Source organism: Chrysemys picta, chromosome 4 (assembly GCF_011386835.1).
Source record: "Chrysemys picta bellii isolate R12L10 chromosome 4, ASM1138683v2, whole genome shotgun sequence".
Classification (NCBI taxonomy): domain Eukaryota; kingdom Metazoa; phylum Chordata; order Testudines; family Emydidae; genus Chrysemys; species Chrysemys picta.
The window spans coordinates 145,554,007-145,581,156 of NC_088794.1; the positions used below are offsets into that span (position 1 = coordinate 145,554,007).

Consider the following 27,150-nt stretch of genomic DNA (forward strand, 5'->3'; position numbering starts at 1 on the left):
AGTATAGGGCGGTGCCCCCCGCCACCCTTTTTGGGGATGAGAAAGTATGGAATAAAACCCTGTCCATGAAATGGCAGGGCACTGGTTCTATGGCACTCTTCGCGGGAAGTGCATCCGCCTCTAGTCATAGGAGGATATGATTGGAGAGATCCCCAGTGGGTGCCCAAAGGGGCCCCCAGTATGGGGGGGAAAATGAGAAAAATCTATAGAGTAACCATGGCATACGATATTCAATACCCAATGATTCATGGTAATCTTGTGAGCAAATAGGGCAAGATGGCCCCAAAGGTCACTGGGAGGAGGCTCGCAGTTCTCGACTTGCATGTCAAAACTGGGTCTTGGGTTGTTGATGGATCAATGAGGAGGAGGTTGCCGTGGTGGAGGCTGCGAGTCAGGGGCTCTGGGAACGGTAACATTTTCTCTAGAGTTCTGGGCAGCGTTGATAGGGGTCTGATATGGTGCATATGACCAGGGACGGAAGGGTAGTCACTGCTGTTTACAATTGGGCACCAGAGCATATGGCCCAAGGGATCAAAGTGTTGCCCTCGCGTCCTTCAGGGAGCAAAGAGACCCGTCCATCTGTGCCAAGAGCAGCTGGTCTTGACCAAAGAGGAGGTCTGGACCCCTCGTGGGAAGCCAGAGGACTGCAGCCACAACTTTCTGCACAGTTGAGGAGTTTGGCTGCCCAGTCCAGAGGGATAGATCTGTGTGTGTGCTGTTGTGCCTGTTTGGTCAACGGGTGCACCACCAAAAAAGTGGGGGGCAGGTGAGAAAAGAAGAAGTCTGCCCCCACTCAGAGGGGACAAAGTACCTGTGTTCCGCTGGTTTGGGATTTGGGGCACAGGAAGCCGGCATGTGTCAGATTGCCCGTGCAGATTGCAGGATACCATCATTAATGGGCTGCGTGACACACGATGGCCTTCAGATTTGGAGAATATCCAACAGTTGGTGTTGGTCCTGTACTTCCTCCCTGGGTATGCCCAGGTCAAGAGAAACTACCTCTGCAGCAGATCCTGGTATTACTTGTGATCATCAGGAGGCAAGAGGACAGGGGGAATAAGGGTTTTATCTGGAGAGGAGGAAGCGGCCGTACGGACTTGCGGTATAGTCTCCAGTTCTGCTTCTGCCTCTGAGCCAGACAGTTCCGCTGCAGGAGCCTGGGCAGAGGGGTATGAGGCCTGAGAAGGCAGGTAAGGTCGGTGGTAAGGGTCCCAGTGTGACCAAAGGGTCGGGGTATGGCAGGCCTCAAGGGTACTGGTACCAAGCTGGTGGTGCTGGTCATACCCTGGTGGATGCACTGGCCATGCGCAGGAGTCCGGGCTTCTCCTGGAAACGGGGAAAAGACTGTTCCACCTCACAGAAGGCGTCAGAATCTGACAGAATGTTCAGTAGAGGAGAAGATGATGTAAGGTCTGAGGCCTTTTTCTTCAGTAAGCCGCAACCACATTAGGACAGCAGCAGCAAGTCACCGCCTCACATTCCATCTAAACTGCATCAAAACAGCATAGTATCAGGCTGTTAAGAAGGTGCTCCTGTCCCAATAGTACCCATGATCACCAGATAAAGAAACTGATCTTAAGATGTTTAAAGAAAACTTAGTTTGACAGCATTTTGTCTGGCAAGGAATCACTTATAGATTTCACAAGCACAACTGTTGATACTACTTTATTGTTTTGCCTTTATGGCCCCTACTTCTCTATTGTTTATCTGTATGGTTTCTGTCTGATTCTTGGATTGTTTCTGTTTGTTGTGTAACTAATTTTGCAAGATTTAAATCAACTAAGGTGGTGGGGTATCACGGATTAAAGAATTGTTTTGAAATGGGCTAGGATTGGTGAAAAATACTATTTTGTAGTATTTTAGTTTAAAATGATTGGTTAAGGTAGAGCTAAGCAGGACTCAACTTTGACTATATAAACTGGGATCCAAAAGGAAGTTCTTTGGAACCTAACTCCAGGGCACAGGCCAAGATCAGAGCTGCCAGACCTCAACCCCCTGCCAACCACATCATGCAGGAAGCTGGATCTGATCCCGACTGGCCACCAGGAAAAAAGTTTGTCTGCCTCACTGGGAGCGATCAGCATACATATGCTTAGCGTATGTATTCTGTTTTGGTGACTGTTAATAGAGGTTAACGATATTACTGTGTAAGGCTCTTTCACTGGTAAAAGGCCCCCCAAACCTGCAGAAAATTATGCCCTGAGCCCTAGGAACTGGGTAAGGGTGGCCAAATTAACCAGATTATGCCTTGAGCCCACGGAAGGATAAAGGTGTGATGCCCTAGAGTGCACGGGTAACACCACGACCTAGGGCTGGGTATGGCCCGCACAGGAGAAGTGGTTTGTCCGCTGGAATGGGGGGGTTCCCATCAATGTGAGCAGCAGAGAAGGCAGGCAAGGGAAATCCAGGTGGGCTGTCAGAAGAAAGGGTTAAAAATGTTCAGGAGCCTGGGGGAAATCTCTAGGATTGCTGGAGGAGCACGGTGGTGTCCACGGTGCCAACAGGACTGGCGGGCACAGATGCTGGCTGCATGGGTGGCACGTGCCCTGGAGACTGGTCTGGGTGGGGAGTTGGTGCGTCAGGCAGCAGTACTGGTGTGTCTCTCTTTGCCTTTCCTCAGAATGGGGAAACTTAGGCAGTTTTGCAGCATGGTCCACATGCGACTTCTCGTGCAACCTGGCACAGCTCAAGGAGGGAATGCTGTTCTTGGAGGCAGTCCACAAGGGGAACTTGTTCCGATGCTCACGTGCATGTTTGCAGCTCTAATGCTTGGGCTTGTCCTGCACCGGCTGTACTGCCACATCCAGGGCACAGGACATGCTAGGCGGAGCACTCACTGCCAGTGAAGGGCACTGTACTGCTGGGTCTGCCAGTCTTGGATTGCGCTGTGCACACGGCTGAAGAGCCACCTCCATGGGGAAGCTTACAGAGGCAGAGCAGACAAGCCTCTCAGGTCCACGGTGAGAGGGATCTACAGATCTCGCAGCGAGATGGGTTTCCCTGACACGGTAAAGGCAGCGCTGGTGCTCATGGCTCATGAAAAATGAGCAAGGGCACGAAGCATAGTTTTTGAACCCTGAAATGCAGGGCGCAGTCCCCTGGGCATGCGGGGAGGGGGTAAATGGGCAGCGATTGGGACAACAGAAGACTAACTATGCTACCAAATGCTAACTATCTAGCTATACAAGAAAACAAGAAAAAACTATTATGCAACGGACAAGAATTCTCTCGCAATCCAAACCACAATCACAGAGGGACAGGAATTCCAACTCCAACCATGCATCAGAACTGAAGGAGCGCTGACCTACACAACCTCATGCAACCTTGCCCGGAACACAAAGCTACGAACAACACACGTGCGGATCAACGGACACTGCTACAACGATCATACAGCCCTGGTGCATGTCACGCATGCATTCCCACATTTGGAACACATATAGGGACCATAACTTGAAGAATTCATGTCTAAGAATTTATTTTGGTGCTTCACAGAAGACTTTTACATTTACAGGATTGTTGAGATGGGACTCCGGTAATGGAGTAGCCCTGTTTTATATATGGGGATACTTAGGCCTTGGCTACACTTGCGGATTCACAGCGCTGCCGTGGCAGCGCTGTGAAGCGCAAGTGTAGTCGTGCCACCAGCGCTGCGAGAGCTTTCTCGCAGCGCTGCAAGTACTCCACCTCTCCGAGGGGAATAGCCTGCAGCGCTGCGAGAGAGCGTGCAGCGCTGCAGGCGCTGATTACACTGGCGCTTTACTGCGCTGCACTTGCTGCGCTCAGGGGGGGTGTTTTTTCACACCCCTGAGCGCAGCAAGTGCAGCGCTGTGAATTGCCAGTGTAGCCAAGGCCTTAGAAACAGAGAGGTCAAGTCAATTGTCCAAGGTCCCACAGATTAAGACATTAAGACATTCATTGTTTTGGCATAAAAGAAACCCAGGTACAGAAGACATCCTCTCCTTCTTGAGCACAAAAGCAAACCTAGGAACAAGATAAGCATGTGATAAAAATGAAAGCCATTCTACATTATACATTGTTCTGCCAATCCTAAAAGTTAATTATTGATCCTTTAAGCAAAGAGCCTTTACAAAATGTTAAAACCCCAGTACTTTAAACCCTGAAAAGTCTGCTGTTCACCGACTACTGCACAAGCTGTTGAGGCTGAACCTTACTGTGCAGCCAACCTTAGTAATTGGAGATCATGCAGTGTTAGCACAAAGAAGTCACCTTGCTTGAAAACTCACAACTCTTCTTTCCTTGAAAGTCAGTTCTCTACAGTTTATGAACCGGTCTCTGCTAATCTTTTCCTTCCTCCTCCTGTAGTCGAAGTAGTCTTGGAGATTTAAATGTGGCTGTCTACAGCATAGTCCAATAAGAGGCTATCGATGTGCAAATAGCTCAACGTAAGTCCACATACTAATCCTGAGTTATCTGAGGTTTATCTTTTAAAAGGTGAATTTATATAGAAACACAGAATAGGTTACTGGAGAAAGATATAATTGGAGCAGAAGTTTCTTTGATATTAGAGTAACACATTTGTTCATTCCCATATACAACTACTTTTAATCATCATGCTGATGATTGAGTGACACTGCCCATTTCAAATAGTTATGCTAGTATAAATCCAGAGACATTCAAGTAGTAAATTTGGCTTTAAATAACTTCATGAAATAACATTAGCAATGCTTAGAAAAAGAAGCAGACTCAGATGTATTTCTCCTTTTGAGCTCATTTCATTTCATCCTCTTCGGACAGATCCAGAATTTGAGATCTGATGTCTACAAGTGAGTCAGCAGCGTAGGAATAACACCCCAACTTGCTCTTGAATTATGGGTGGGAAACACTCATCCTTTTCCTTAGACCTCTTCAGGTCTCTGAGATAACAGATAGAGGTGGACTGTGCTCCTCACCCCACAACTTGATTTCAAGAGAGGAGAAGAGGAACTATTAGAGATCAAGAACCAAGGCTCATCAGCCCCTTCGACAAAGATGAACCCATCCTGTTAGATAACTTATGCTGGCAAGAGAAGAGGAATAGGTGGATAAGACCCCAAAGAATAAGCTGCAAGGGGAAGAACACTCAGAGAAAAGGTTCACTCTGCACATCTTTAGATCAGTTTCTTAAAGTATATCTGTGTGGGGTTGTGGGGTCCCCATGTTCTCTAAAGAACTTGTAATAGCTAATCTGTTTCAACAGATCCAAGGTCCTCACTTTAAGAATCACATTTAATAATTGAGAGATTTTTATGACAAAATGTTGATTACACTAAGCTAATTCTCAGTTTCTAGGCTACATTTATGAAAATATCATCAACTGTTATGAGCACAGACCAATAAAATCTGAATGGCCCCTTCAATAGTATTCCCCTCTCATAACAATGGAAGATCAGGTATGTAATGCTTTACCGTTTAGGGTTTCTGAGATGCAGAACAAATAGAGTTAGATAATTAAGAACTCTGCTGCTTATCCAATAAATCCATATCCACCCAGCTGTCTCTGCAACTGTGCTTCCCTTACTCTGGAAATCTGAGTAGCTCGCTGTATACCAGATCAGCTTGAACCGCATGTAATCCCCTTTCTTTCCCACTGCCTCTCCACATGTTCATCAACTTTATTGTCAGCAGGACTGAGCTGAAAGCCAGACTAGGAAAAAGACACCAGAGAAAACAAAAACCAACAAGGGAAGAATGACCGAGTCAGTCAGTCCCTAAGTGTATTCTCCCAACTAGATATGCTGTTTATCGGACAAAACACTGAATCTGTATTTTCTGAACAGAGTTGTGCCAAAAAATTAGGGATAATACAGATGACAATTCCTACCGCAAGACTACACACTTCCATAGGATAACACTGACTCAAATCATTTATGAATTCTCTTAAATACGCGTTTATGAAGACCAAGTTTGAAAAGAATTAAAGGAGGCAGTCAGCTTGTAATCTAAAAGATTAAAGAAGAATCAGTTTAAATTTAAAAAATAGTTTCAGATCCTACATGGCCCCCCCCCCCAAGTCACCCTATCACTTTTTATTGCTTCCTTCCACCCCAATATTAGTTTTGTGGGTGTTTTTTCTCCTCCATTGCTGGAAGACTATATAGGCAGGGAAACTGCACAATCAAAATGGTGAAACTGACTATTCAATGTGCTGTCAGTCAACTGCACAAAAACAAACTAAAAAAATTCTCAGTTCTAGTATTAGGCGTTACTTTTAACATTAGAAAATGAAAAGTACTGACAGGAGTGAAATTTTGAAGTTCCCCCACCACCTTCCTCATCTTTTGTATCATTCTTTGTCTAGCATGTTTAGTCCTCTGATATTTGATGTCTGGTAAAATTTCCAAGCAACACTGTATCAATACTTCAAATTCAGTATCCAACAAATACAATCGGTTTGAATTATACTTATTACTGTATTTCATATGTTATTAGAGTGCAAAAATGTTATATGAAAACTGTACAAAAGCCTGATATAGGAAGATAAGACCATATATAGCTACCAATAATTTCTCATCGTGTGTGTGCTGGAAGAAAGTTTACTGTTTTTGGAGCCTCTGAGTGATATAGCCCTCAATGACAAGATGAAGAATCAGAGCCTCATAGTATGGCTTCCCGTAATCCAGTCAATATCTGGCTGAGTGAAAATTCTGTGGTATCATCCAGAGATCACTGGATATGTGCTTTGTTTTCAGTGATTTAGTAAAACATGCTTGGTCAGTTACAAAACTGATTCAAAAGCGTGTATTTGTGCACAGTCACTGGAAATTCCAAAATCTCACTAAATGTCAGATACATTTCAGTTCCCCAAGGTCACTTAGCCACTGTAGGGACTGGAGCCTACATTTGGCCAACACATACAACTGATTTATATTACTCCAGACTGCCTGCTTCTTCTGTTTCTCCTTTCAGCAATTACAAACTCCATGAGAAACTTTAAATGCAAATTTTACAAAATTCACCATTCCAACATACATTAAGTAGTCCATACAAACAGCATAATAGTTTGTAGAGCAGAAAATCTAGTTAAAAATTATATATACACTTTTCTCCCAAGATCTCTCCTCCACATTAGCAGTGAAATTTTGGGGGGGAATTCAGCTCCATTTCTTGGTCCCCAAAAAGATACCATACACACTCCCTCTTCCTCTCCCCTCCCCCCCCCCACACACTCCTTTTAGACCAGAGGATAATTTATACATATGGAGACCTATGTATCCATCCACAAACAAGGTCCAGCATCAAGAGTTTTCCCAGGACGCCCTGCCTGGTAGTACAACAGTAGGACCATCACGCCCCTTGCCTAGTGGAGCCATATCAGACTAGACAGGTCTACTGCAGCTGCCTCTTATCTAAGATGAACAGTCCCAGTCAATTTAATCTCTCCTCATATGGAAGATGTTTCATACCCGTAATAATTTTTGTTGCCCTTCTCTGCACTTTTTCCAATTTTAATACACCTTTTCTGAGTTGGAGCAACCAGAACCGCATGCAATATTCAAGGTGCGGGTGCACCATGGATTTATATAGTGGCATTATGATATTTTCTGTTTTATTACCTATCCCTTTCCTAATGGTTCCTGACTACCAATACATGTTGACCAGATGTTTTCAAAGAACTATCCATGATGATTCAGAGATCTTTTCCCTGAGTGGTAACAGCTAATTTAGACTTATATGTATAGTTAGGATTATCCCCCCCCCCCCATGTGCATTACTTTGAAATTCCATGTTGAGAAATGCATCTGCCCCATTTGTTGGCCAAGTCACCCAGTTTAGCGAGATCTCTTTGTAACGCTTTACATTCAGCTCTGGACTTAACTATCTTGAGTAATTTTATGTTGTCTGCAAATTTTGCCATCTCACTGTTCATTCTCTTTTCCAAATCATTTATGAATATGTTGAACATATATGTCCCATACAGATCCTTGGAGGACCCCACTATTTACCTCCTCTTCACTGAGACCATTTATTCCTACTCTTTGTTTCCTTTTTTTTTTTTTTTTTTTTTAAAAACAGTTACTGATCCATGAGAGGACTTTCCTTCTTATCCAATGACTGTTTATTTTGCTTATGTTTACTTTTGGTGAGGGATATGGTCAAATATTTTGAAAGTCCAAGTACATTGGATCACCCTTGTCTACATGCTCATTGACTTCTTCAAACAATTCTAAGATTTGAAAAGAGAAATCAAGCCTCAGCAAAGGCAAACTTATGCCAAGTAAACAGTCATGGGATAACATGTCGTGTTTATCTACGTGTCTATTAATGTTGTTCTTTACTAGAATTTTGGTCAACTTTCCTGTTACTGAAGTCAGGTTTACCAGCCTGTAATTCCTAGGATTGCCTCTGAAGCCTTTTTTTTTTTTTTAAATCAGTGTTACATTAGCTACCTCCAGTCATCTTGTACAAAGGGTGATTTAAGTGATAGGTTACATCCCACAGTTGAGTTCCTTCAGAACTTGGATGAATACCATCTGGTCCTGGTGACTTACTACTGTTTAATTTATCAATCTGTTCTAACTCCACCTCCTTTCCTAACACCTCAATCTGGGACAGTTCCTCATATTTGTCACCTAAAAAGAACAGGTAGTGTGGGGGGAGGATCTCCTCTATATCCTCTGCAATGAAGATCAACACAAAGAGTTCATTTAGTTTCTCCACAATGGCCTTGTCTTTCTTGAGTGCTCCTTTAGCACTTTGATCATGCAGTGGCCCCTCCAACTGTTTGACAGGTATCCTGCTTCTGATGTACTTAAAACAAAATTTGCTGTTAGTTTTTGTGTCTTTTGCTAGTTGCTCTTCAAATTTATTCTTGTCCTACTTTTACACTTGACTTGTAAAAACTTAATATAGTCAAAACCATCAAAAGTTTAAGAAATTTTTTGACAATCCCTAGTCAGTATATGCTTTTTCTGTCATGGCCCACAGCCAATACCAAGTGACTGTCTCACAAAATCCCTTGCCCTCCATTCACAGTTTAATGCCCTAAGACAACCGTAGCAAATGCTTCCATATGAAAAAGTAGTATTCTTACCATTCTTTATGGCAGTAAGTAGAGAGTTACACTGATTATATACTGAGCTTGTTCTTTACATTCCCATCACTGCTCTATCACTGGTGGGAGCTTGGGTGTGTATAAGCCCCCAGCAGCCAGAGTCAATTTACTCTCCATGTCCAATTCTGCTCAGCACTAGAAAGACACCATAGTGGTAGCCACTCCAGCTTATCTAAAGCAGAGCTCCCACCATTGCTACAAGCAGCGGAGCTGAATAGATGGCAACAACAATAGAAAACGCTAAGAAAAAAGCTTAGTGTAGACACTGCCATAGAAGCAGCTGAAAATGAGAGATAGCACCACGTGAACCGCCAACTTTCAACAGATTACCAAGTGCTGTGCAGACTACAGTTTGAGAATGGCGGTCCTCAGTGTTTTTCTAATAAACTTAGTCTGCCCAGATAATGCTTCAAGGTCCTTTTGACAACAAGACCATACAGCCTAACTTCCCCAAGGAAACAGGAGGTGGGGAAGAGGGAAAAGGAGATTATTTTGTTTTCTTTGGGTGGAAGTCTGACACCACTCTGACCAAGAACAAAATGGAGACACAGCACAACCTTATCTTTACAAAGCAAAGTACAGGGGGGATATGCCCCATGCTTGCCACCCTCTTGGCAAAGATTACTCATCAAAGCTAGTTTGAGAGAATGAAGAACAGTTGAAGTTCTCAACCTGAGAGGCTCAATACGCCTAGTTAGAACATCACAGGGTGACAGATTGATAAATATTCTGTGTAGGATACATAGCCCCTTCAAGTAGCAATTAATACCTGGGGGATAAAGAAAGCAGAATCCTCAGAAGGACAGTAGGTCCAAAATGGCTGCCAAGTTTCAATAGGGACCACATCCTTCTATTCCAAGAAATAAATGCATGACCTGTTTATGATTTGATGCTACACCCTGACTTGTTCCTGAACCTCCATACTTTTAGAAAGTTTAACAGAAGAGCCATATTCAAATGGCAGAACTGAAGTCTACCTACATTGTTCACCCCTAACATCTACTATCTCATATAGCCAGAATAGAAAAGTCAGATTGTTAATCAACACACACTCCTCGCAATACATACTCTTCAAATGGTTCTAAAACCTCTAACCAGGCTATATGAATCTTAAAGTAGGGACCTCCAGAGGCAATTTCACTGAGACCCCCACAAGCCTTTTCTGGACCTAAAACATGCTTATTATATTTCAAGAAAAATAAATCAGAAAGGCAATATAAATTTCTACAAAAGAGATGTGTTGGCTTAATAACAGCTTCATCTTAAGTCCCTCACCACAGGAGATAGCAAAATGGTAGAACTCACTAATTGCCTCTTTTGTATTAATTGGCTGGGGGGGTGGAGAGGGGAAATAAGCTAGTCCTGCAGTTATACTGACTCAAACTGAACTTTTACCATACTTAGTATCTAGACAGATCTCTGGAGCAAATTAAAGGAGGAAACCAAAGGTAAAGGACAACTTCAGTTTTACATTATTCAAGCAAAGCATGTTATGCCATTCGGTATACCTATGTCCAACAGCTGTGACCAGGGAGACAGTTGCTCCTTAGTTTATTTGTAGGCTCTACCACCATATTTTAGAAAGGTTCCCTGAAAAAAGGGCTGCAAGAACAGAACACTGCATAAAAACCCATGGGGCAGGAGGGGAAATGATGAATAGAGAGGGCATTAAATCTAATATTACACTGAAGTGGTACAGCAACAAACATTTAAGAGGGGGGAACTGCATTTAAAAAAAAGTTACAGAAAACATGCTTATAATCATTTAGATGGGTTTTATTTAGTGCAGCGTGTTAGGAGTTATGGCAGGTGTAGAGGGAAAGAGAAAGGGCTGTCAGACAACGATCACTTCATTAATACATAGAACTCCAAATCCTATGGAAAGGAAGACATGAGAAAAGCAAAACAAGGACACTGGACTTCAGAAACTTGGATTTCAACAAACTCAGAAAAATAGTAGGCCATGTCTCATAGAAAGAGCAATTAGGAAGAAAAGGATCGAAAGGGGCTGGCAGTTCTTGTAAGACGTAATACTAGAGGCTCTGATGCAGAGGAAAGATAAGAAGAGCCACAGGAGGCCAACGTAGCTGCACAAGGAGTTTTTTAGCTATCTAAAAACCAAAGCAGATACATACAGGAAATGGAGGGGGGGGGCATGTCACCAAGGAGTATACATGGGAATAGCGCAAGTCTATAGGGACAAAATCAGAAAAGCTAAGGCAAAGAATGAGTTAATATGTCAGACAAACAAAAAAGATCAAAGACAGTGTGGGTCCACTGCTCAATGGAGAAGTGAGCTAGTAATGGAAGACGATAGGAAGGCAGAGCTGCTCAATGCCTACTTTGCTTCAGTCTTCTCACAAAAAACATGTGACCAGACGACTAGCAAAGCTACCATAGACAATAAAGGGGGAGGTGTACAAATCAGGGTAAGTAAAGAACATGTTAGCGATCTTCTGACCAATCTGAATAAATTCAAATCAGTGGGGCTGGATGCTATTCACCCGAAGGTACTGAAGGGATTAGCTGAAAAAAATCTCGATGCCACTGGCAAGAATATTTACAAACTAATGAATGACAGGAGAAGGGCTAATGTAGTGACATCTTTAAAAAAGGGAAAAAGGAGAGGCCACGAAACTATAGACCAATCAGCCTGACTTCAATTCCTGGGAAGCTACTAGAGCAATGTATAAAACATTCAATTTGCGAATACCTGGAGGATGAAGGGGTACTCACCAGCAGCCAGCATGGATTTACCATGAACAAATCATGCCAAACCAGCTTGATTTCCTTCTTTGACAGGATAACTGATGTGGTGAATGGGGGAATGCAGTGGACATAATATACCTGGACCTCAGCAAGGCTTCTGACAGTCCCACATGACATTCTGATAAGCCAGCTGGAGAAATGCGGGCTTGACAGAAGTAACATTAAGTTGATACATAATTGGTTAAACAACTGCAACCAAAGAATAACTATTAATGAAATGATGTCAGATTGGAGGGAGGACTCCAGTGGGGTTCCACAGAGATCTGTTCTGGTCAGGTGTGGTTTAAGATCTTTATTAATAACCTGGATATAGATATAGAGTATACTGATCAAGTATGCAGATGACAACGCTGGGGGGGTTGCAAATACTTTTGAGGATAGAGCTAAAATTTAGAGGGATCTCGATAAATTGGTCCCTTCTAACCCTATGATTGAGCTCAGGCTTTCCAATAGATGAATGGCTATTACCACCAATACACTATATTTCATGTCTAAGAGTTAATATAACACGGGATTATATGAAAGTATCATCCAAATGATTATTAGTTGGTAACAACTACATTAATATTTTTTACTACTAACTTGACCCAAATTGAGTTTCATAAAATACAATTCTGTATATATATTTCACCACTGGGTGCCATGTTCACTGTCTCAGCTACAATCATATCAGACATGCTCAGTTTACAAGTAACAGCCTTTTTTTGCAACTGCCAACCCTGCAAACTCTGCCTGAAACTTGGAAGCTGGGCTATGTGCTTTCTGGCCTGGGGCTGAATAAAGATTCTGCAAATGGAATTTGGCTAACACTAGAATCCAGCTTCCTTCTCCCTGCTTGTGTTCACTCTGCAATGCCAGCAGGAGTAGTGAAAGCTTATTTTTGCCATGACTCCCTGAATACATACAGGGACCAGACTGTAAAAATAACACTGTTAAAGCAAACCAGTCACTTCTGACCATGATGGTTTTAAATAATTTCTAGTACAGTAAGGCCGTGTGTAATCCTCCTCCTGCCCTAAAAGAAGTTTTATATTCTAAATACCAATACACTGATGGAGACCCATTACACAATTTTAATTCTATGGAAGAGAGTTCTGATGCATAAGCTACTCAAGCTTTGCCCTCCTACTTTATATAGTCAGAAACCCGATTATATTACACCCCTGAAATGGTTTACAGCCTGTGTTTTCTTATGGAGGAGTGGTGTTTGACTTTTGTGATTTTCCTGGTATGTGCCTTGAGATCCTTGCATGGAAAGACATTTAAAACATTACACTGGGTCCTATGTGCTGCCAGTTCACAAAACTGGTAGGAGAGTAGATACATGCTTGAGTGCCTAAGCAACTGGAGGTTTGATTATGCAACTGTAGAGGGAGATAAGGCAGGACTGGGTCAGCAGTCTAATGGCAGCATTTTGTGCTAGCATATTAGAGGTAGTGCAGGAAGCAGAAGCAGAAGTTAAGTCCCTTTTTCTCCCATAACCAATAAGGGATGAAAATGCTTCAAAGATAGCATATTCAGCCCCTGAGAGTAAGGGAAAGGAGTGTATCACATCTTTCAAGTGCTTCTAAGAAAGGTGTGCTTAGTCCTCCTTAGATCATAGGAGAACTACTATGTAGGCCAAGTGAGGAAGATTTCAGAATTTCAGTGGCACTTAGGGCTGGCTGACACCAATGGGAGTTGTTCCCCTAAAAAAGCCAATCAGGCCAAGGGTACAGAACTTTTAAGTTGCCCAACAAGACTGTGAAAACAGACTGTAGATTTGCCTGTGAGAAGAGAACATTGCATCCAGTCAGAGTATCAGTGGAAGCTGAAGATCAAAAACTGGTAATTTTTTTTTCTTACATTTTTAGTATTCTCTAAATGCAAGGTCACAGTTCCAAAATAAACAGGGAGTCTGGTGGCACCTTAAAGACTAACAGATTTATTTGGGCATAAGCTTTCGTGGGTAAAAACCTCACTTCTTCGGATGCCCAAGTAAATCTGTTAGTCTTTAAGGTGCCACCAGACTCCTTGCTGTTTTTGTAGATATAGACTAACACGGCTACCCCCTGATACTTGAGTTCCAAAATAACTGGCTTGTTAGTGATGTTTAAGGGCCCCCTTCAAGTTTCAGATTTACTGTTCTCATTAACCCAGACAGGATTAAGGATAAAAGCTGTACATTCTTCTTAAAAGCAGGAGAGAAAACACAAAGCAAAGACTAACCTGGAAATATTCCCAAAAACTGAAAACCAACTGCCTTATACCACACACACACACACACTTAGGGTACATCTACACTACAGGGGGGAGTCGATTTAAGATACGCAAATTCAGCTATGTGAATAGCGTAGCTGAATTCGACGTATCGCAGCCGACTTACCCCGCTGTGAGGACGGCGGCAAAATCGACTTCTGCGGCTTTCTGTCGGCGGTGCTTACTACCACCTCCGCTGGTGGAGTAAGAGCGCCGATTTGGGGATCGATTGTCGCGTCCCAACGGGACGCGATAAATCGATCCCCGAGAGGTCGATTTCTACCCGCCGATTCAGGCGGGTAGTATAGACCTAGCCTTAGAGAAAGTAGGAGAGAAGCTAGAGTTAGAGCTCTCACTTCATAGTGACCAGAGAAACCATTCTACCTTCCTATTCAGAACAGCAAGTTTTAGACATGGGAACTAGCAGGGGATTGAAGATGTAATTGCCGCAAGGATTCCCAAATACTGTCTGAAAGATTCCCTCACATTCTGTCTTCGAAAAGAGTAGGAGAGTGCCTTTTTTATAGTACCCTGAAATACTGAATGTTGCAGCTACTTTCTGTTGGAGGTAGAACTGGAAAGGAGGACAATGTGGTTTGAGGCACACAGCACTTTATTGGCCAATCTGTCCATCAGGTTTAAACATAAAAATATCCATCTATTCCAAAGTGATGGATTCATGGTATAGGACATGCAAAGAGGAAAGAGTTATTCAGTTGCTAACCTCATTATCAATAATACAATCTCATCTATGAAAGGAGAATTCCCATTGAGACAGGAGATTAATTACTATATATTTATTATTCCAGTAAGAGTCAATGCTTCATTTAGTGAGTCAAAATAAAGTCACACTGCCCTATGTGAAAAAGTGCAGCTGTGCTTAAATGAAAGTTTCAGCCCATTAACTTCTGTGCCCAAACTAAACAAAGCATATAGAAAAGAATCTGCACATCTGGTCTCTAGTTTATTTATAATATGCAACAAGAGATTTCAACCTTTATTAATGCACTTCAGTTTGTTTAGTTTCTTACAGTAACTAATGGTCTTCTCAGTCAGTACCACTTTGTAATCTGTGGTGACATTTACATGCCCTAAAGGGAAGCAATTCATCTGTTAAAAATCTACCTGCTCATTAGCCACCACTGAAGGTATGCCCAGTTGAAAGAATAAGTTATTTCATGACAGAATGTACCAACTTACTAGGCTTATACTCCAGTTTATTTGAAAATCTATCAGATTGGAAGTTAAATTTCAAGCCTCCTAAACACACGTCACTGCAATTTTAATATGAATAACAGTCTTACAAAATTGTCATGAAGTTTACCAACTAAGGGACGGGATTCTACTTGATTCTGTTTCATTGGGATGGGGGGGGAAGAGAAAGGATGGATATGATGGCAAAACATTTCCTGCCTTTAGCAACTAGAATTTTGCAAGAGTGGTTTAATACAACAGTGATTAAACAGTTGAAATCACAGCACTGAGGTACCAGACCACACTATTTCTTGGCCTTCTTCCCTCTAACACATACTGTAGATCAGTCACTACTTAACTTCTCACTTGCCTTTTCGTTTGCCTCTCCCACCTTATCTTTGAGGAGGCGGTGCACCATATTTCAGCTTCATACTTGTCTCATGGTAATATGAGGACACTGCAGCAGCCAGTTGTATCGATAAATGACTGCTACAGCTGAGGTATAGCTGTTGTACAGAATGCTGCACATAACAGAAGACCATTCCTACTGCAATGCCAAGTACTGTATAGCAGCATGTTGCCCTCAGGCCATGCATTGGCCATCTCCAGTGTAATGTATCAGAACCTTTCCCATGCCAAATGAGTACACGTGACCAGTTCACTCTTCATAAAGCATATTAATCATTATCTAGAGTCAGTCAAGACATGTGATGTGCCCAAGTGCCACAACAGTCAGGGCTGTGAAAACAGAAGTCAGCACCTGAAATAAACCACGTCTATAAGTACAAATAAAAAGGAGGATTTCCTCACTGCTTTCCCCGAGAAAAAAAATGTAGCCATTGCTACCAAGAAACAGTCACATTTACAAAAGTGTGACAGGATTAGTTCATGCCTAACCAAGAGCCAACTTACCTCAAACAGGCATTTTATTAACATAAATCCCTCAGTGTTGCTGAGGTACTTCAACATCCATTTTGATTGTGAAATGGATTTCCAAAAAGGTGATATTGAACCTGCACTGGGCAATTTTAAAAAAATTATTTTAGCTGAATGATACGTATCTCCCACCATAGTTTAACAACTATGGATCATTTAGTAAAAGTTGCAAGTGTGCTTCCATGACAGAAATAGCAGAGCCCCAGATTCCCCCACCCCATCTAGAAACAACCTAAAAACATGGCCTCGGTCAACAGACTTGGGGTTAGTGGGCTCACATTAGTGACCTAATATAGCAGTGTAGCCAGTCCTTTGAAGTTACAGCTAAGGCCCAAGCTTGGGCTCTGAAGGATGAGGAGGGCTTCAGAGCCCAGCCTTAACTTCAAAGTGCTGTCTACACAGTTTTCATATGCATTAGCTAACGTGTTAACTAACAAAGTGTTAAAATCCTAGTGTAGATAAGGTAAACTACAGGTTTAACCATTAGCCGGTGAAGATAGAGCTAACAACCCTTAGCATTAGCTGATAAATCCTAATGTTTTAAACCTACAACTTCCCTTGTTTACACCAAGAAAAAAAAATTAGTTTAAAACCTGTTAAAATCCTAGCGGAGACATAGCTATAGATAATGTGTCATTGTGTCAAGACATTTAAATAAGTCTTTCAACAATATCTTAGACACCAAAGCCAAAAACTGGTTCCTAATTGCCATTAAGGCTCCAGGGGCGGAGTGTTTATTCTGAAGAGGTCAGCACAGATGAGAGATGGATTTGCTGGCCTCTCACCCATCTGACAAATATCAGTCATTGTATACTAGTCTACTATTTGGGGAGGTTTGCTACTAATTAAGGGCACAATGCTTTGGATCTAGTTTTGTTTGAGGGTTGAGGGAGGGATCAAGGAAGAGAACATGGCCAGTGTTTGACCACATGTACATACCGTAAAACCACTCTGATCTCCACATTAAGGCTGCAGCCTTCTTGTAACAGGCCATTGTAGGGATGACCAGGTCAACAAACTTGAGCTTTCTCTGCAAAGCAAAAGACATTTGCCTCCCTTCTCCCAACCAATCAAGATTTCCTACAAGACAAGGCCTCCAATAGAAGCCTCTGCCTCTCTCCACTAGGCCTACCACATGGCAGTCTCCAGACAAGAAATAGGAAGCTGGGTCTTTCCAAAATAATGAACTCTGCACAAGCCTGCCAGTGGGAAGATATCAAAATGCACCTTCCCCACCATCTTAGCTAAAAGAAGAACAGGAGGACTTGTGGCACCTTAGAGACTAACAAATTTATTAGAGCATAAGCTTTCGTGGACTACAGCCCACTTCTTCGGATGCATATAGAATGGAACATATATTGAGGAGATATATATATAGAATGTATATATATCTCCTCAATATATGTTCCATTCTATATGCATCCGAAGAAGTGGGCTGTAGTCCACGAAAGCTTATGCTCTAATAAATTTGTTAGTCTCTAAGGTGCCACAAGTCCTCCTGTTCTTCTTTTTGCGGATACAGACTAACACGGCTGCTACTCTGAAACTTTTCATCTTAGCTAAGTATCACTTCCACAACACTCCCTGTGCTCATAGGAATTGGGAGCAAAGGATCACTGGGACGTCAAAAGTTTTGTGCTTTGCTTCAAGACTTAATGGAGGCTAGGATTCTGACACTATGCCTGCCTGCTGTCATTGCTTTTCAGTGGAGCCCAGGATTCCTACAGTATCCATACATTCATGAAGTCCAGTAGAATGTAGAATGCTGTGCACCACTGATCTTACTGACAAAAAGATAAGCACTTTGGCTCTTTACCTAGAGAGCAGTAAATAGGAAGGCAAGGAACCCAGAAAATAAGTTTGTCAGACTTGTTTTCTTCAGAGTAAATGCAGACTGTGTCTTCCTTTTTCTTTCCAAATATGGAACTTATTCCACTTCCCTGTGTGTGATGGGCTTGCTGGCTGTACATTCCCCGTGGTGGGGGTGGGGGGGGGAGGGGGTGAATTACAGTTTACTTTTGGCGTGCATCCAACTTCATTTTCGAGCAAGTATTAAACATGCAAGGTGTTTGACATTTTGCTGGAAGTTAAAATCCACATATATTCTTGTAACAAGTAAATCAGTCTGAAGTGATTGATGTTACTAGCTGGGATTTTATATTGATGTGGCAATGCAATGAATAAGGTCAACTGTTAGGCACAGACCAAGGTTCTAAGAGAGCCAAAAAACGAGGTATATAGCAAAATTCTGTCCTATTCCTATGACACCTACAAAAACCAAGATTTTGTTTATACTAAGTTAAAAAATAAACTTTTGCTCTATCATGCTGAGTGCTAGCTTTTGCTAAATAACCATGTAATCTTATTGCTGCAACTGTCATCCTTCCTTTAACCACTCCCTACTGTTTTACTACACACTTTGTTGCATCATGTCTAGAGTTCTATTTAGATATCATGCCCACCACTATGGTATCTGAGTGTAATTTCACTGAAAGCTCTTGAGAGGACAAGGATCATGTCTTCTTAACCTGTCTAGTTTATGGAACAGGACACCACATAATGAACTATTTCCATGAAGTGCCCACCCACAAAGATCTCAATGACCCTACTGCTAGTAATAAATAAAAGAAAATCAGCTTCTGCAGAACTGAGTCCTTCCAGCGGTAACTTTTGAACAAACCAACCATGTACGCTCTTCACTTCACCAATAGAATAAGCAGTGCCCTAAAATATGTTGAAGCCATTGACCACCATGACATTTGCCACAGAATGGTTCTTATGTGAAACCTAGGGTGATCTATTAAATAAGACCCGATAGCAAAACCTGAGCTGCTTGAATACTAAGTTTCAGACAAGGCATCTATGCCATATACTGTTCTACCGAGGTGAAAAGTGTATATAAAAAGACTCAAGCTACAAAGCAAAAAAGCATCACACAACACCATGAGACTGAAGTTTTAACTAGTAACAAGGTCCCACACAGTCCGTGGTTACATCATTTGCTGCAGAATCCACTCCTTGCCACAGAATTATGCTCCAAAACTATTTTTTAAAGTACCCCGCCCTCCTTGTTGTAAAGAAGAGTTTGGAGGCTGTGTAGTCTAGTGGATAGCATGTTCTCAGGAGACCTGGGTTCTATTCCTGAACATAACATAAGAACAGCCATACTTGGTCAAACCAATGGTCCATCTAACCCAGTACCCTGTCTTCCGACAGTAGCCAATGCCAGGTGCTTTGGAGGGAATGAACAGAACAGGCAATCGAGTGATCCATTCCCTGTCGTTCATTCCTAGCTTCTGGCAATCAGAGGCTAGGGACCCCTAGAACAGTGGTCCTCAACCTTTCCAGACTACTGTACCCCTTTCAGAAGTCAGATTTGTCTTGCATTCCCCAAGTTTCACCTTACTTAAAAACTACTTGCTTACAAAATCAGACATAAAAAAATACAAAAGTGTCACAGCACACTATTACTGAAAAATTGCTTACTTTCTCATTTTTACCATATAATTATAAAATAAATCCATTGGAATACTGTACTTGCATTCCAATGTGATACTTGAGCCTGTTTTTCCACTTATCAGAGGGGTAGCCGTGATAGTCTATAAGGTGACACAGGACTCTTTGCTGCTGTTACAGATCCAGACTAACAGACGTATTGGAGCATGAGCTTTCGTGGGTGAATACCCACTTGGTCATCCGACGAAGTGGGTATTCACCCACGAAAGCTCATGCTCCAATACATCTGTTAGTCTATAAGGTGACACAGGACTCTCTGCTGTTTTTCACTTGTGAACCTTGTCTGAAGCCCAAGCCCTGCCACCCGGGGCTGAAACATGTAACTTAGCTTCACGAGGCCCCCTGTGGCATGGGGCCCTGGACAACTGCCCTGCTTCCTACCCCCTAACACCACCCTGCACTTGCAGCGCCCCCTAAACCGATCCCACAACCCCCAGGTTGATAACCACTGATCTAAATGAGTTGAGTACTCTCTGGAAGACCTCTGTGTACCGTCAGGTACATGGTTGAGAACCACTGACCTAGAGCTAGGGATGTAAAAGGTTAACCAGTAAGCATCAGTCTTACTAATTAACCCACTTTAACCGTTAACCCCCGTGCCACCCAGAGCAGTCCTGCACCACCCAGAGAGGCCCCAACCGTCGGAGCAGCGCCGCCCCAGCCACACCGCCGGGGGACCGGCCCTTTAATCGGTTTACCATTTAAACGAAATATTTGTAATCATTTAAACAGTTAATTTTTTAAATGCTCTTTACATCCCTACCTAGAGCATGGGGTTGCAGACCTGATCATTCTGGCTAATCGCCATTCATGGACCTATTCTCCATGAACTTATCCAGCTCTTTTTTTAACCCTGCTAGAGTTTTAGCCTTCACAAAATCCCCTGGTAACAAGTTCCATAGGTTGACTGTGCATTGTGTGAAGAAGTACTTCCTTTTGTTTGTTTTAAACCTGCTGTCTATTCCTGGTTTTGCCAGTCGCCAACGGGGTAACCTTGAGCAAGTCAAGTCTTCTCTCTGCCTCAGTTTCCACAACTGTAAAATGGGGATATGATACTTAGCTTCTTTAGAAAGTCCTTTGAGAATTACTGAATGAAAGCACTAGTAAGACATGAAAGAAGTGTAAGCCAATGACTGAAACTACAGATATATGACTCATTAGAGCTGTTAAGAGTTAACTTAGGTCTATGAACAAAGAACACAGGCCCTACTTAGAGGATGGGGGGGGCTCTATCCTGGGAAGCAGTGACTCTGAAAAAAGACATGGGGATCATGCTGCGTAATCAGTTGAACATGAGCTCCCAGTGCGATGCTGTGTACAAAGGGGCTAATGTGAATCTCGGTTATATAAACAGGAGAATATCAAGTAGGAGTTGGGAGATTATATTACTTCTATCTGGCACTGGTTCTAGCATCCACAATTCAACAAGGATGTTAATAAATTGGAGAGAGTTCAGAGAAGAGCAATGAGAATGATTAAAAGATTACAAAACATGCCTTATAGTGAAAGACTCCAGGAGCTCAATCTATTTAGTTTACCAAAGAGACGGTTAAGGGGTGACTTGGGCAGTGCTTTAGGCTTACCCCATGATCACATTAAGGGGCTGACAAGGAATCACAGATACCGCTAGGTACATTCTCTCAGATAGCATGTTCAACTTTTGGCATTACGTATAGTTTTCCCAGTGGAATATTTTTCTTTGATTGTTAGTTTTAATTCATATGTAGAACACAACCTAGGTCATAACACTATTAAATGTAAGGTGAGCAGAGGTGGAGATAGGGAGAAATTTATTTTCTTAATAAGGATTATTTGCAATGGTTTGCAGAGCAAGTTAGCTTCACTACACAACATCAGTTTACAGTCATCTAATTTAAACCAGTCTTACGAATGAAGAAAGCCTGTGGAACTCGTTGCCAGGTGATGTTGTGAAGGCCAAAAATATAACTGAGTTCAAAAAAGCATTAGATAAGTTCATGGAGGATAGGTCCATCAATGGCTACTAGCCAAGACGGTCAGGGACTTGCAACCCCATGCTCTGTATGTCCCTAAACCTCTGAAACGGCAACTGGACAACAACTGATGGATCACATGAAATTGCTCTGTTTTTTTTCATTCCCTCTGAAGCATCTAGCACTGACCACTGTCAGATACAGGATACTGGGCTAGATGGACCATTGGTCTGACCCAGCATGACCATTCTTCCATCCTTGTCCAATGCATAACATCAATTTTTTCTATTTAAGCTGTTTAAATAGCATTGTAACCATTAGAATCTTAAATATTCATTCGGTTTTATCTGTTAAACAGGTCATCTTATTACTCTTTTATTGCCACAAGGAGTTACACTTCTGGTACTTGACTTTTGTCATTTGGAGAGGTGTTAATGTAAACTTAATCCTCCAAAAATGAGATTCTCTCATTCAAAACCTTGTTACCTGGAATTCTCTGGTTTCATACAAAGGTAATAGGTAGAATAACCTTTGAATTTTCCTACTTTTTCAGAATGCTGAACAGATGCTCAAACTGTTCTGAGAGTTCCCAACAGTGATTCAGCACTTTGATTGGAAAAAAGAAAATACAGCTTTATGCTATTTATGGCACTACTTATAGCGATCAAATGTTCTCAATTTGAGGTGGGATGGGCATGCAGCAGATTATATATTCATAATTTAGTGCCTCAAACTCTAATTCTGACAAAATGGAAGATGTACACAATGGAGTAATTTGGTTTTCTGACTTTATCCTATCCCCACACCATTAGTCTACTAAATAACATTAATGTGTTTTAACATAGTTTGTTGTAGTCAACAAAGGCAAAGCTAAACATGCCAAGACACAGTTGAGGCACTACCACATTAGAAGAGTTACCCGCCTGAGTAAATTCTGTTGTGTGGACAGGTCCTTGTTACACTAGAATCAATGTAATGCATAGATGTTAGCATCTTGTAAAAAGGGCATAAGAATGTTCAGTTTGTATAGAAACACCTCAGTACATTTGGAAAGCAAAAAATAGGGTGTGTCTTAACCTATTCAAACCAATTTTATGTTTACTGAAAATCTCATTATTATAAGTTTCATATTAAATAGAAATGCATGGCACTAAAGAATGAGATATTTGCTTATATCAATCAATAAGACCATCACACTCTTATTTAAAAAGCAGAACAGAATCTACCGAATTAAGTTCAGAGCCAAACGTTTTACACTTACGCACTTTCAAATACTGCTAAATATAGCAAAGCAGCAGAAAGGGAAATGTGTTTCTAGCTGAACACAAAAGCATCTGCAGCACATCATCAATTCATACAATATAATTAAATTAAAGATTTAACACTGCACTATGGTTCTACAGTGAGAGACAAACTGTTTCACAGCTAAAGTTATCCTCCATTCTCACCACATCACCACTACCAATACACCTTTTCCTGCTCTGAACAGCTTGACATGGATTTTTCCAATTGAAACTGCTGAAATAAACAGCTTTTCTACAATTTACACTTTTCAAAGATTAGTAGTTGCATTTACAGCAGTAGTTGAACTCCATTCCATGGAAACTATGTCTAAATATATTGTTTTTGTCACCATACACACATTGTGTCACTTTTAAAACCACCCCATAGGACATAGAGACTGCTTACAAGAGCAAGATTAAAAGGCTTTTCCTTTCTGTTGGATTTTAAAATCCAATTAATTGCTTTGCAAAAGAGAACATCTTTTCATAAGAGATTGTTAGTCTAAAAATGATTAAGGCTTTCTACTTCATTCTAGTAAGCGTTTAACATATTTGTAGTGGGGGAGGCAAGTTATTAATAGAGTAATTCTTTAATTGTTCAGGAACTCTGCTTCATGGTCAGTTTTAAAGCTTTATGTATTTATTTGCTAAAAATGTTCCCCATTTGCTGAACATGCATTTAATTTTGATAACTGTAAACTTATGCATCTTACAGGGTTCTCTGGGGCGCTCAGTGAATAAGGCTTACATGCCTTATGTTCATCTGCAGCTTCTAGGATGTTCAGCAGAAAAGCTTCAAGCTCTAACAGCAGGGCAGGAACATTAATACCAAGCGGATTACTTTAAGATCCATATCAAGCTGAAAAAATAAACATTTCCACTACGAATCTGAATGTAAGTAAATGCCTCTTCCTCCTCCCCCAATTTCATCATCTCCCCTGCAATGTGGAAGAGAGGGACAATGTCTTATCATATGAACAAAGATGCCACGAGAAAATGTAAGCTGATGAAGGGAAGCTTTTAATTGTTGAAGTGTATGATTACAGGCAATTGCCCCCTACAAACTGCGGACTGCACAGAGAACAGTAAGTAGGATCTCTTCGCACACGCCATAATCAGTGTTTAGGAAGTTTGGTGTGTGTGTGTGTGTTTGCACTCGTCCTGCTGCATGCTTAGGAACTTTGCGTGTTTGCTGAGGGAGAACTAGCCTTGCTAAGGGGTGCCATCTACAGCAGCTCCGGTGCCACAGGGACACAACCATGCTGCTACCTGCCCAGCAGAGCGGCCCCAAAGCTCAGCACACCGTGGCCAGCTCCCCTGAGAAACAGGGTCCATGGAACCAGCACAGTCATTATCCCTACCCATCCATAGCAGGCCCCCGCCTGAGCCAAGCTGGGAGCGTAAATCCGTCCCACAGAGCCGCATGACGCTAATGGGAGACAGCCAGAGAGGCTGCCAGCTCCTGGGGAACTGCGTGTGCTTTAGTTACGCGAGGGCACGGATCACTTACACACACACACTCCAGTGGAAGTTGTGCCTTAGATCTGGAGCAGGAAGAGGGCAAGGCGCCAGCCCAGCAGCACCGCCAGGGCAACACGAGAGCCAGCCCTGCCCTCCCCCCACCCCCCACCCCCTGTAGCGAACATCCCCCAGGCGAGCGGGGAAGGGTTCCCCTCACGCGCACAGCAACTCCCCCCACTGCCGGGGGGGGGGAGGGATGCCCCCCCCCCCGCCCCGACCCCTCCACGAGCAGCCCAGAGCTGGGGCGGGGGGGAAGCTTCCTGCCCCCTAGAGTTTCACCTTCACAGCCAAACAGGAGACAAAGATCCCTGCGCCATCCCGCGGGGGGGCGAAGGGGGAATCCCCCCCCCGCTCCTCCCCCTCAGGGACCCTCAGTCACTCCCCCCCCCCAGCGTCCTGAGCCTCATTTCCCCCCCTCGGAGATTCCCTCCCCCCTCAGGAGTTTGACCCCCCCCCGACTCTACCGCACTAAATCACCCCCCCCCCGCGCTCAGGAGCCCGCTCCCCCACTTCCCCCCACTCCGCGACACCCCCCCCCACCTCGCCCACCCCTCAGGATCCGACCCCCGCCTCAGCCACTCCCCCCCCCGCTCACTGCCCCGCCCCCTCGGGAGCCGACCCCCCTCCTCCCCCGCTCACTCACCCCAGCACCACCAGCTCCCCGTACTTGACGGGCTCCTTGTTGGGGGCGCAGTGCTCCTCCTGGCTGGGGGAAAACATGGGGCCGCCGCCGCTGCTCGCCCGCCCACCGCTACAATCCCATCGGAGGAGGGGGGGGGGGGAGTCCGGAGCGGGCTCCGCGCTGCGACCCGCACTGAGCCCGCGAGCGCCCGACAACAGCCACTAATGCCGAAGGGGAGGGGGGGAGAGGGGAAGATACCAACTCGCATCAGGAGACGGGGGGAGGTGCAGAGGTAGGGCTGGCCCAGCTCCCCGTGGCCTCCTCCCCCCTCACGCGCTGCCCGCGGGCGGGGGGAGGGAGTCGCCGTTTAACCGCCCCGCTCTGCTCCTCCCCCCCTCCGGGGACCGCAGTGGTACAGCCCGCTCTGTTATGTAAACATAGAGTAAGGAGACGGGGCAGCTCTTAAAGGGGCCGCTGTCTTTAGCCAAGCTTCCCACACTGCGGGCGGCTGCGGCTCTGCACCGCTTCCGGCCCCCCCGGGTACCGCTCGCAGAGGGGACGAACGGGGCTCGAGCACCGGCCTCGGAGCATGGGGTTCTAGATCGGCACCGGGTACCCGCGAGGTTCTAGAACATCGCCAGCCACAGAGAGAGGCAGGTTGGCAGGGCTGTGCATAGGCGGTGGGTTCTAGGTCGTCAGTCTGTCCACCTTACACTGGAGTTGTGTTTTAGGTCACCCTACACCAGGGCAGGGGTTTGAGACTCGCAGGCGCTTCGCTCCACACCAGAGTGATCTAGATCACTATGCCCTCCACCCGTGCCAGAGCACGGGCTCTAGACTGGCATCTCTCCCAAGTCCCAATCTGTCAGAGCAGGGGTTCTAGCTCAGCATTCTAGTCACACCACACCACAGCAGGAGTTCTAGATTAGTGTCCTCTTCACCGGTACCAGAACAGATGTTCTAGATCTGCATTCCCTTCCCACCGCACACCACAGCAGGAGTTTGAGCAGGAGCGGTGCCAGGGTTTTTGCCGCCCTTGGCTGCGGGGGGTCCTTCCACTCCGCGTCTTCGGGGCACTTCGACGGCAGGTCCCGGAGCGAGTGAAGGATCTGCCGCCGAATTTCCGCCGAAGACCCGGAGTGGAAGGACCCCCTGCCGCCGAATTTCCGCCAAGGATGGCAAAATGCCGCCCCCCAAATCCTTCTGCCCTAGCTAGTGAAAGCACCAGCCCTGAGTTTGAGGTCAGTGTCTCCTCCATCCCACACCAGAGCTGAGGTTCTAGGACCCCACCAACTACATTACAACTAGCAATGGGTTATAGATCACTGACACCTACCTGTCCAGTCAGAGTGGTGGCTTCTAGACCAGCCAGAGCACTGCTTCCAGATCATCAGCACAACCAATCTGGGCAGGATTCCATGTGAGCAACAGCCCATCCATGTTACGTGTTATAGACTGATGGTGCAAATATCCAGAGCAGGATTTCTATATTGCAAGCACAACTACACAGAACAGGGAACTCTACATTTCAGGTGCAAAAGTGATCTGGAGCAGGAATTCTGATTGCTGGCATAGCCAAGCAGACCAAGAGGTTTTAGATTATTCTTTCAAAGCAGGGATTCCAGTTTACCATCATCACAACCCAGAATGGGGAATTCAGGTTGCCAGCCACCAAGCTAGATCACTAGCTGCATGCTATATGCAAGTGTTGGAGAACAGAAGAGCTCTCCTCTTCTGAAACTAGACAGCCAGCATTAGGACTGGAGAGTATAACTAGTTCTGTCCATTTTTTATTTATTCCTGTTTTCTAACAGAGAGGGGCCTGAATCCCTACATTCAGATTCTGAATCTCAGTCCCTCTCACCCCTGCAAGCACGGCCTGGAGCTGTTTAAAGGTAGGAGCTCTCAGCTAGATACAAACATGTCTCTAATATATTTTTCAGATAAATCTGTCATGTTCTATGTGACCTAGCAAGATGTTGTTTGTAAGCAAAGATAGAAGTGGTGACAGATAATCCTAAAATGTGCCACCTTTGAGACACACTACCCAGAGGAGACCCCAAAAGC

General features: G+C 43.8%; 1 protein-coding gene across 4 annotated transcripts in view; it reads right to left on the minus strand.

Annotated features, from left to right (window-relative positions):
- PELI2 (pellino E3 ubiquitin protein ligase family member 2) overlaps positions 1–25,461 on the minus strand; it is a 107,565-nt gene extending 82,104 nt beyond the window's left edge. For 2 of the 4 annotated variants that reach the window (XM_042841334.2, XM_065595732.1), the window contains exon 1: positions 25,105–25,228. Coding sequence is in view for 1 of the 4 variants with exons in the window: in XM_005295507.4 (XP_005295564.1) it covers positions 25,105–25,181 (77 nt within the window). In the remaining 3 variants the exon portion in view is untranslated. Of the gene's footprint in view, positions 1–25,104 lie in introns of all 4 variants that reach the window. The other 2 variants (XM_005295507.4, XM_042841336.2) reach the window with 2 other exon arrangements.
- Between the last annotated feature and the right edge of the window lie 1,689 nt (positions 25,462–27,150).